The 12,377-nt window shown below is 42.5% G+C and overlaps 1 protein-coding gene across 2 annotated transcripts in view; it reads right to left on the bottom strand.

The window, feature by feature from the left end:
* The window catches only part of MTREX (Mtr4 exosome RNA helicase), a 91,206-nt gene that overhangs the window by 70,348 nt on the left and 8,481 nt on the right, over positions 1-12,377 (bottom strand). For both annotated transcript variants that reach the window (XM_074952556.1, XM_074952555.1), the window contains exons 6-9: positions 10,084-10,258; positions 3,459-3,549; positions 2,407-2,531; positions 406-504 (exon numbers count right to left, since the gene is read on the bottom strand). In XM_074952556.1, the coding sequence (XP_074808657.1) occupies positions 406-504; positions 2,407-2,531; positions 3,459-3,549; positions 10,084-10,258 (490 nt within the window). The remainder of the gene's footprint in view (positions 1-405; positions 505-2,406; positions 2,532-3,458; positions 3,550-10,083; positions 10,259-12,377) is intronic.

Genomic DNA, 12,377 nt, shown 5'->3' with positions numbered 1-12,377 from the left:
AAACACTGCAGAGATAATCAAGTCTGCACCTCATGAGGGGGAAGTTCCTACTCAACTCTTCAGCAACTCAATGTGGCACATCATACCCACCCGAATTTTGGGACACTAAATAAAATAATTGCTGTGTTCCATGCCACTGTAATGTTTAACCGCAATCAGAGCACCATGGTCAGAAGGTTTTTTTGTTTTGTTTTTTAAATGAAATGAAAAACAGAGAGAGAGAGATTATCCCACATAGAGCTATTTTGTCTGTCAAGCAGGGTAGGATAGGTTGAATTAGTGGTCACAATTTTTGCCACAAGTTAATGGGAGGGAGGAAATTCAAAGCCAAATTTTAAAAAGGACAGTCTCATAATTATTGAAAGCACAGACAATAATCTTTCAAATAAACTGACTAGGTCTTACATTTTCATCAACCACAAGGTGGAGTCCATCCCCCCCTGCTGGGAAAATATAATGTTGCAGAGGAGTAGGTCGATAATCTGTGTAAATCACATGGCAAGGCTAGGAGGGGAGAAACAAAACAATTTACTTCATCGCTACTATAAATATGGTATTTATTCAAACAATAATTATACCCCCTTGACCATAGTCTGGTCAAGCACTTTCCAGAGAAAAATAAAAAATATTTTAAATCCCAAAACAACAAAAGATTGTGATCAGTCACACATCTCTTATTAGAGCACAATCAGGAATGCAAACCCATGTTTGCTTTAGAGGCTCATACATCACTGTCTGCACTGAGAGGAGTTGTGTGGCAGGTTAGGGTGTGACTCTACAGTGCACCAGCCTGTATATGGACACTGCTATAGTGCAGTCAAAGTCCCAGAGTAAACTCAGTGTACTATGCCTTCAAGCAGCATTATTCTAAGGGCAAGTCTACACTGGCAGCGCTAAAGCGCTGTCACGGCAGCGCTTTAACATGGCTTGTGTGGTCACGGCAGAGCGCTCTGAGAGATATCTCCCAGTGCTCTAAAAAAAAAAAAACTCACCTCCACGAGGGGCGTAGCTCCCAACGCTAGTGCACTGACTACACTGGTGCTTTATAGCGCTGAAACTTTCTGTGCTCGGGGTGTGTTTTTTCACACCCCTGAGCAAGAAAGTTGCAGCGCTGTAAATTGCCAGCATAGGCAAGCCCAGAGTGAGTCTGTCTCACTCATTCGCATGCAGGCACACACCCACATTCACCCCCTTAACACGTCTCCATGGACACATGCACTCCCAGTCTCTCCTCCCCCTGGAGGTGATCTGCTCTCTGCTGCCGGCTGCTCTAAGCAGACGCGCCCAGGCTGCCACGGAAGGGGCATGTGTTCCGCACAGATTTCTTTGCTCCCCCATTTTTCTGCAGGGTGCAGAATTCCCCCAGGATTAAGATTCAAACCCTGGCTTGCCATATAGTAACTTGCCATGTAGACAAGCCCTGATGGAAAGTTAGGCCTCAAACATATTATCCAAAAGAAGCTATATATTTTACTACCAGTGTCTCTTGGGGAAGAAAAAAAAATACAAATACTTTGCAGGAACACACAATTACAAGCTCAGTGTAGAAGCCTCAATTATTGGAGGGATACAGCAGTAAATAAGTCTCACTCCAATTTAATGGTTACAAAAAAACCCTATGACTTGACTTAAATGCTGAGACCTACCAGAATATAAAAATGGAAAGATTAAAAACTCTTAATTTCATTTCCACTTACTGTTACACATTGCAAAGAAGCTTGCATTGCACCCTCCCCCCCACACACACACCAAAGCGCACACAAAGTATTCCTTTTACAAAAGATTAAAAGGTCATCCGATGAAGTGAGCTGTAGCTCACGAAAGCTTATGCTCAAATAAATTGGTTAGTCTCTAAGGTGCCACAAGTACTCCTTTTCTTTAAAAGATCACTGTGAACTTAAAAATTTTATTTTACACCAATTTCCTTTCCTAGGTTACTATAACTGGATTATTGAAACTGAGTGTTTTTAAATCCAACTCACGTTTCACGATTTATGCTTTTTACATTTTTGTCCTTTAGACAAATAAAAAAAAATCAGTAATTTTCTATTTTCTCTCATACACTCCCCCTCCCCCCCAACACACACACACTGTCTTTTTGTTCATGTTCTCTGTGCTGCATTGTCTGGGATGCAAACACTACAGGGGAATGTTTATTTGTTTAAAACAACTCCTGCCATTAAGATTTTAAATATATAAACATTTATATTGTTTTACAAAACAGTAGATTTGTTTTTAGATAAGTCAAAATTTTCTGCCAATTTTGAGTTGACAACATTTCTTTAATTTAAGCTGTAAAAGCACCACAATCTATCTAGGAATACAGTTCCCATATACTTGTCAGATAGTCCACTTTTTAAGATAGAGATCTTGTGGATCACACCCCACTCAACAATGACTCCAGACCTGTTTATGAAGATGGCAAATCCATTCAGCAAACTGGCGGGCATTCGGAATAGTGGCAGAAAGAAACACATAGTGAACGTTGTCAGGTAGCAAAATAATGGTCTCCTCCCAAACCACACCACGTTCTGAAAACAGAAGACGCACATGGCAAATTATATGAAGGCCCCACAAACTCCTTCCACCCCCTACTCCCCTGAGCTCAGAAGCTGGAGTACAGAAATAGTATACAAAAATCAAAAGGAGGCTTCTTCCTTGCCAAAAGGAATACAGACAGTTATGCACAAGTCTTATTACACACACTAAACTAGTAGAAATCAAACTGAAGAACGCATGAAGAAAGATGACAGCTTATCAGCAGCAAAGACAAAAAAAATCAGAATTTTTTCCAAAGAAATGGTGAAGCAGACAGCAATATATCCCTACACAGTCTTTTCAAAGGCCCACTCCTGGAGGAACGGGGATGAAAAGAAAGTTCATTTTCCATGCTCATTCAAACCATGACCTGACCTGATGGAAATGCCAACATCTGTTTCTGTTCTATTTACAACTTTTACGTATTTGAAGAACTCTTGCACACAGCAAAAAAGTTAGATAATGTTAAAGGAATGTGGAACGGTGTGACAAAGTGCTGGGCAACAGCACCTACTGAGTTCCTGGGGCAAGCACTCTGGTCACTGCAGCTCTAATTAATTATTCCAAGAGCAGACCTTATTAAGAAGAGCTGTGCCTAATTGATGGGCTAAGGAGGCTAATTAGACAGTTAGGCAGATGATACAAAAGACACAGCAAGGAAGTAGGCTGGGAGAACCAGACAGAGAAAGACAGACACACTGCTTTTCCCTGAGGACTCCTCAGGACTGTAGGCGTAAGGTGTCCAGCATACAAGATGGTGGGAACCAACATTGTAAAGAAACCATATAGGTTGTTTTACCAACAAAAAGGTCTCTGAACTGTTTGTGGACTTCAGCAGAGGCAGGAGCGAGCAGGCCATGCCAGAGATGGGGAAAAGAATATACTATTTATTTCATAGCAAAATTGTAAATACACCATACCTGCGTCTCTCATATAATGGATTTCATCAAATATAACCCAGGCAACTTCTCGCATAACCTCAGAACCTCTGTAGAGCATACTTCTCAAAATCTGAAGAAAATAAAAGAGCGTGAGTGATGCATATAGCACTTAAGTAACATTAATTACTACTACTGAATGTACTCTGTTTTCAAGGATCTCCTTAAGAAAGTTTCACATAGAGATGTTTGGCTCATATTCATATAGTCATCATAGAACTGGAAAAAGACCTTGAGAGGTCATCTAATCCAGTCCCCTGCACTCAAGGCAGGACTAAGTATTATCTAGACCAGTGGCTCTCAAACTTTTTTACTGGTGACCGCTTTCACATAGCAAGCCTTTGAGTGCGAGCCCCCTTGTAAATTAAGAACACTTTTTTATATATTTAACACCATTATAAATGCTGGAGGCAAAGCAGGGTTTGGGGTGGAGGTTGACAGCTCTCGACCCCCCATGAAATAACCTGATGAGCCCCTGAGCAGTAGCAATCCCCAGTTTGAGAAAGACCATTTCTGACAGGTGTTTGTCCAACCTGCTCTTAAAAATCCCCAATGATGGAGATTCCACAACCTCCCTAGACAATTTATTCCAGTGCTTAACCACTCTGACATTTAGGAAGTTTTTCCTAATGTCCAACCTAAATGGCCCTTGCTACAATTTAAGCCCATTGCTTCTTGTCCTATCCTCAGAGGTTAAGAACAACAATTTTTCTCCCTCCTCCTTGTAACAATCTTTTATGTACTTGAAAACTGTTAAGTCCCCTCTCAGTGTTCTCTTCTCTAGACTAAACAAGCCCAATTTTTTCAATCTTCCCTCACTCAGAGGTTATGTTTTCTAGACCTTTAATCATTTTTGTTGCTCTTCTCTGGACTTTCTCCAATTTGTCCACATCTTTCCTGAAATGTGGTGCCCAGAACTGGACACAATGCTCCAGTTGAGGCCTAAATCAGCACAGAGTAGAATGGAAGAATTACTTCTCGTGTCTTGCTCACAATACTCCTGCTAATACATCCCAGAATATTTGCTTTTTTTTGCAACAGCGTTACTGTTGACTCATGTTTAGCTTGTGATCCACTATGACCCCCAGATCCCTTTCCGCAGTACTCTTTCCTAAGCAGTCATTTCCCATTTTGTATGTGTGCAACTGATTGTTCCTTCCTAAGTGGAGTACTTTGCATTTGTCCTTATTGAATTTCATCCTATTTACTGCAGACCATTTCTTCAGCTTGTCCAGACCATTTTGAATTTTAATCCCATCCTCCAAAGCGCTTGAAACCCCTCCCAGCTTGGTATCGTCCGCAAACTTTATAAGTGTACTCTCTATGCCATTATCTAAATCATTGATGAAGATATTGAACAGACCAGACCCAGAACCGATCCCTGCGGGACCCTACTTGTTATGCCCTTCCAGCATGACTGTGAACCACTGATAACTACTCTCTGGGAATGATTTTCCAACCAGCTTTGCACTCACCTTACAGTAGCTCCATCTAGGTTGTATTTCCCTAGTTTGTTTATGAGAAGGTCATGCGAGACAGTATCAAAAGCCTTACTAAAGTCAAGATATACCACATCTACCACTTCCCCCATCCATAAGGCTTGTTACCTGGTGAAAGAAAGCTATCAGGTTAGTTTGACATGATTTGTTCTTGACAAATCCATGCTGACTGTTATTTATCACCTTATTATCTTCTAGGTGTTTGCAAATTTATTTGCTCCATTATCTTTCTGGGTACAGAAGTTAAGCTGACTGGTCTGTAATTCCCCAAGTTGTTCTTACTTCCCTTTTTATAGATGGGCCCTTTTCCAGGCTTCTGAAATGTCTCCCGTCTTCCATGACTTTTCAAAGATAATTGCTAATGGCTCAGATATCTCCTCAGTCAGCTCCTTGAGTATTCTAGGATGCATTTCGTCAGGCCGTGGTGATTTGAAGATTTGAGGTAATTTTTGACTTGTTCTTTCCCTATTTTAGACTCTGATCCTACCTCATTTTCACTGGCATTCACGGTTAGACATCCACTCGCCACCAATTTTTTTGGTGAAAACCGAAACAAAGAAGTAATTGAGCACCTCTGCCATTTCATAGATACTAAGGTCAGAAGGGACCATTATGATCATCTAGTCCGACCTCCTGCACAACGCAGGCCACAGAATCTCACCCACCCACTCCTGCGAAAAACCTCTCGCCTATGTCTGAGCTATTGAAGTCCTCAAATTGTGGTTTAAAGACTTCAAGGAGCAGAGAATCCTACAGCAAGTGACCCGAGCCCCATGCTACAGAGGAAGGCGAAAAACCTCCAGGGCCTCTTCCAATCTGCCCTGGAGGAAAATTCCTTCCCGACCCCAAATATGGCGATCAGCTAAACCCTGAGAATATGGGCAAGATTCACCAGCAAGATACCCAGGAAAGAATTTTCTGTAGTAACTCAGATCCCACCCCATCAGGCCCATTTACCATGAATATTTAAAGATCAATTAATTACCAAAATCATGTTATCCCATCATACCATCTCCTCCATAAACTTATCGAGTTCCACATTTTCTGTTATTGTCTTCCCCCCCTCACTGAGTAACGGGCCTACTCTGTCCTTGGTCTTCCTCTTGCTTCGAGTGTATTTGTAGAATGTTTTCTTGTTTCCTTTTATGTCCCTAGCTAGTTTGTTCTTTGTCAAAATCAAATCTAGAACAGCCTCCCCCCCAGTAGCTTTCTCCACCTTCTGAAATAAAAAACTGTCTCCAATACATTCCAAGAACTTGTTGGATAATCTGTGCCCTGCTGTGTTATTTTCCTAACAGATGTTTGGGTAGTTGAAGTCCCCCCATCACCATCAAAGTCCTATGCTTTTAATGATTTTGTTAGCTGTTTCAAAAAAAACCCTCATCCACCTCTTCTTCCTGGTTAGGTGGTCTGTGGTAGACCCCTAACCAGGATATCACCCTTGGTTTTTACCCCTTTTATCATTACCCAGAGACTTTCAACAAGTCTGTCTCTTATTTCTATCTCAACCTCAGTCCAAGTGTATACATTTTTAATATATAAGGGAACACCTCCTCCCTTTTTCCCCTGCCTGTCCTTCCTGAGCAAGCTGTAACCTTCTATACCAATATTCCAGTCATGCGTATTATCCCACCAAGTCTCCGTGATGCCAACTAGGTCATAGTTGTGTTTATTTACTAACATTTCAAGTTCTTCCTGCTTATTCCCCATACTTCTTGCATTAGTATACAGACATCTAAGATACTAATTTGATTTCTGCCCCCCTCAGTTCTGTTTTGTCTCTCCCTTATTTCTGCTATAACAGCCCATACCCCCCCACAAATTCCAACCCCTCTCCCAGGTCTCTATGTTTTTGACTTACCTGTGGGCTTTGGTCACCTGCCCCCGTTGAACCTAGTTTAAAGTCCTCCTCATAAATTAAGGTAATATGAAACCTTAATTTGCAATTTAAAAAACTACACATTTAGAGGTAGGTTATTAAGAAGAATATCAAATCTGTAGCAAGCTGCTCCTAGAAAGAATTATAAAATACTCCTCACAATACATGCTAATCATCAAACTCAGCAACATGATTTGAACCTGTTCCCCCTGAGATAGTGAAGGAACAAGGGACTGAATTACCATTAAATTTCAGGACCAGTTCAGCTTAATGTTCTTTTAAACCTTCACTCACCCAAAAGATGCCACACAGGTAATTACTACGTTAAGGGGAAACCCTTTAAAGTCTAAGAGTTCTTCCCACTCAAGTTTCTCTCCTGAAAACTATTTACTTCTTTAAAGTGACTTGTGATTATTCCCTCAGTAAATGCATACAGTGAACTGCAGGTCTGTGTTCCACAGACTTCTAAGACGGAAACATTACAAAGACTTACTATCAATGCTGCCTTAGTCACAGTGGGGTGAGTCATAAGGTCCTGAGGAACTGACATGCAAGCCAATGTAATATGTCAAAGCACTCTAATCTACTGATGCAGAGGATGAATGGAAGTAGCATTCCTTTTAAAAACTGATCCCCAAAAGCTATAAAAAAAAAAATCTTGCTAACTTTAAGTGCCTCAGTCCTACCCAAATAAAAACTTAAAGTCCTCAACATCTAGGACAGTGTTTCCAAAACTGTGGGTTGTGACCAATGAAAGGGTGCCATAGGAGGATGAAGTGAGCTGTAGCTCATGAAAGCTTATGCTCAAATAAATTTGTTAGTCTCTAAGGTGCCACAAGTACTCCTTTTCTTATAGGAGGTCTTGAGACTCTTGCAGCTCCTGTCCCTCAGGACTGCCTGGGGTTGGCTCTCTACTGCAGCTGTTGCAACCTGGCCTCTGGCACATGGGGTCGCAACTCAACTCACTCAAATTTGGCCTGGCCACCCCATTATTGGGGGACAGGGCCTAACCTGAGCAGCACTGCAACGTGACCCCATGGGCCAGAGGCCAGGTCGCAACACCCAAAGTGGGAAACTGAGCTCAATTGGCTCCACGGGACAGGAGCCACAGGAGCTGCTGCTACAGGATCAGTGCAGGGTGAGCTTGCTCTACAGCTCCCCCACTTGGGCCTCCCACCCCCCAGGGTCAGGAACTGACCTGCTTTAGCCACTTAACATATTGAGACTCCCCAACAGGTCCCTGGGGATGCATTAACAGACGTAAGCCAAAAGGAGGTCATGGCATAAAAAAGTTTGGGAACCACTGATCTAGGATATGGACTCCTAATTTTCCCCAGGAGTTATGAAATTTTGGAAAGACCATCCGGAGAGCAACAATCTAAGTCAGGTGCGAAATCAAGACACCATTTTTTATATAAGCCTGGACCACTTTATCACTGTGAAATATGGTGACAAGAAATCAGCTATTATCATATGCAACACTCACTCTTCTTACAGATGTAAGTTATTGAAAATACTGTCTTTAATAACAGGTGGAATCTTCAAAGGTCTCAAAAAGAGACTCCATCAACCCTGTCAGCACCAGGTTGAAGTACCATTTTGCAATGGCTTTTCTGACTAATGGGAAGATTGACATTTCAGGAGTCTTGTGACTTGACTGAAAACAACAGAACTGTTAACTGACAGATATGGTGAGCGTACACACAATTGCACCTTCATAGAAAAACAGGAGAGGATGAGAGGCCACATTTAATAAATAACCTAGAAGAGAATATGGATACAGATTAGCTGCTCACAGAGAAAGAAATTTCAGAGCAGAGGGCTTTTTGGACTACAATAAAATCTCTTGCACTTCCACAGAGCATGTCAGAGCAAAATTAGTTAGCCTCTTGTGAACAAACAACGAGGTCATTGAGATGTTCAGATATTCCTGAAAGAGCTGGTCTGACAACACCACTAATAGAAACAGAAGCTTCGCTAAAAGATCCATTCATCAGCACAGTCTAGACCAGTGTTTCAACCTCTTTGTGCGGGTGACGCTCTTTGGACTTAAAAAAAAAAAAAAAAAAAAAAAGTGACCGACACCCCCCCCCCGCCCCCGGTCTACTTCAAAAAAAATTGCAACCCCTTACCCAGAGCTGAAGCATTTCACATCGCGGTCCGTTACCAAACAAAGTTTGAAGACAGACAGCTCCATTTCTTGAGTCAGATCTACCATGGTCTAATTAAAGGACCATGCACATCATCTCAAACCTGAAAAAGTCAGGCACCAGCCCCACAAAGACATTGTCTTCTGATAGAGTTGGTGGGAATGAGAAACCCCTTAACTGCTGAGGAAGACATGGAAGCTCTGCTGCCTACTGGCGCAAGCTTGAGATGTGAAGCCCTTACACAATAAGCAGTGATCTAGACTTCCCCAGGCAGAGGAAACAACAGGTATCTGAATCCACAGGGAAGCATGAGACATACTACTGAAGTAAATCCTTAGTGACTTGATTGGCTATGAGAAAAAAAGTTTGAAGGATCATACATTTAGAATAAAAATGTAATGTGTAATGGGGCACACTACCTAATATTTACTAACTAGCTAAACTTCACAATTTAACAGTAAACATGGAAGCATTACCATTCACCTAGAGCTAGCTAAGAAAAGAAAGAAACTGTAATGTTTGGGGCCACATTGCCCTTTTACAAAAAGAAAAGGAGTACTTGTGGCACCTTAGAGACTAACCAATTTATTTGAGCATATGTAGCTCACGAAAGCTTATGCTCAAATAAATTGGTTAGTCTCTAAGGTGCCACAAGTACTCCTTTTCTTTTTGCGAATACAGACTAACACGGCTGTTACTCTGAAAATTGCCCTTTTACAATCTGGTTCCAAAAATTCATACTTAGAAAGGGAAAACATGCAGCCCTAACAGGCTCTTCTTTCCAGAAGGTTCCTGAGGCACCAGAAAACCTAGGACACATCTCAAAAACGTGAGCATACAGTGGTCATTTCAAAATAGTTCATTCCCCCCCCAATAATCAGAGACTAAATTGAAGGCAGGGGAGGCTGTGAGCGCAAAGGGAACTTAAAATGTTGTGGTATTTTTAACATAATTCACCCAGTATAGTCTTTGTTGGAAATCTTTCTGTTTCAGCCACTCTCAACAGCATGGACCAAAAGTACTCCGACAGAGACAAAAAGGAACAGCAAAAGGACTAAGTACTACCTACTTAAACATACCTCTGTTGTCATTACAAGACAAGAAGCTGTAGGATTAATGGTGACATCCCCAGTCATCAAACCAACATCCTGAAATTCTTCATACATCTCACGATACTTCTGGTTACTCAGAGCTTTAATGGGACTAGTAAATATCACACGCTGTTTCTCCCTCAAAGCCAAGGCAATCGCATACCTACAATATAATATTAAATACATGTGAGACATTTACACCTTTCTACCCTTCCATGAAAAGTAAAAATCTAACACAGAAGACTGGTAACAAAATAGGAAGCCTTTCACCTGTTGGTTACCAGCTTCAATTTAATCCAAGCTGGTAGAACTTACATATCATTGCACAGAGACTCTGTAAGTTACACTTGGCAAATTAGATGTGTTAAATAAATTAAAGTAGTGACTGTGACAGATTATCCCCCACTCCGGGGTGCCACCTGATATACTGGGGTACCACTGAGATTGCCTGTTCCACCAATCTGGGCTCCCTTACACTGACCTGCTAAGCTAGGCCCTCAAGCCTCCTCCAGCACACACAGGTAGGGACACACCCAGATGCAGAAAGACACAGACACTGAGATCAACTCTGCATGGAAAAACTCAGGTAGGGAATTGTCCAGCACTCAAGTGCACACGTCCTCCAGAATGTAAACCCAAAATTCTATTGTCTTGCACTGCACAGGGAACTGTACAGCATAAGCTAATTGACATTTGCCTCCTCCCTCAATGTGGAGGAAGATATGCACAGCTTTTTGCCCCCCCCACCCCCCCCGTTATGAATTTCACAAAATTGTTTCAGAGAAAACAAAGCCAAGTTGATTAATTACAAAGGTAGATTTTAAGCAATTAAAAGGAATAGCAAACAGATCAAAGCAGATTACTGAACAAATAAAACACACACCAAAACTAAGCTTAATACACTAAAGAAACTGGTTACAAGCTGTGTTCCCTGTAAGCTGCACGCTTGGGCGGCCGCCCAGCTCATTAGCAGAGCGCATACAACCAGCAGCACGTGCTCTGTCCTACAGCTGTTCCCGGGATCCTCCTGCTGGCTGTGCGGGGGGGGGGGGGGGGGGGAGGGAAGGGGAGGAGGGTGCTGATCTGAGGGTGTCCCCCTCCCCCCCACCCCTGTACCCCATCTCCACAGAGCAGGGGAGAGGGGACACAGCCTGGCTCAGGATTGAGTCAGGACTCAGAGCTGCTGCAGTGATTGGCGAGTGCCCTTCTTAAAGAGACAGTGCACTGTTTCTGAGATTTCCCCAGCAGCCAGTTCAGAGTCTCTCTCTCCTCTGTCACACACACGCTGTGCCACACACATGCACGCATACGCTATCTCTTTCACACTCACCTCCCAACCCATATTTGTATTATTGTTGTTACTTCTTGGTACTTCCTGCAATGCACACATATTGTCTGTAATTTTATTCTTTCAAACTGTTATTTTAGTGTTTTGGCTGATCTATGCATTTCATAATTTTTATTTCTCTTACACTTAAATTTAATTCTTTGAGTAGTGAGTCCTAAAATGCCTAACCTGTCCGGGCTGAAATAATTATCCCTATGGTAACTTTTTAAAAATATATCTAGGTTTTGTGCTTCTACTGGTATGGCGTACATTTCTCGGTGCACATAAGTAAATTTATTCCACACATGGATGGAAAAAATTAGAGGGAACGTTTGTTACGAGCAGTAATTCACCCTAAATCTTGTTTTAGGCACTTCTTTCACAGGCCAGCCACCTTTTCCAGCCTGGGCTCAGCTCTTCTCCCGCCCTTTTGTCTTTGTTTCTTCGGCCTTGTCTACACTGGCAAGTTTCTGCGCAGTAAATCAGCTTTCTGCATTGTAACTCCCGAGGCATACACACGGCCAAGCCACTTAGTGCGCAGAAAATGTGCAGTTGCAATGCTGTTAAAAAAAACAAAACCCAAAAAACCCCACACCACCCTGACAAAAGGCGCACAGCTTTCTGCACCAGGGCGACAGCGCGGTGGTGTCAGTGTAGACACCCTGGTCAATTACAGTGCTGCAACTGGCCTCCGGTAGGTGTCCCACAATACCTGTTCTTGCCTCTATGGTCATCAGTTTGAACTCTACTGCCCTGCCCTGAGGTGACCAACCGTCATCCCCACCACGTAAATTCCTTTGGAATTTTGGAAGTCCCCTTCCTGTTTGCTTGGTGATGCGTGCAGCGATCCCAGCGCATCTTTCCAGGTGGACATGCCTGCTCCACGTACCAGGCGATCCCCAGCTTGGAGCAATGCAGAACTGCTGGACCTCATCAGCATTTGGGGAGAAGAGGT

The sequence above is a fragment of the Natator depressus genome, chromosome 5 (assembly GCF_965152275.1).
Source record: "Natator depressus isolate rNatDep1 chromosome 5, rNatDep2.hap1, whole genome shotgun sequence".
Classification (NCBI taxonomy): Eukaryota; Metazoa; Chordata; order Testudines; family Cheloniidae; genus Natator; species Natator depressus.
Note: the sequence above shows the minus strand (reverse complement) of the source record. Positions and strands in the feature narration are given on the sequence as shown.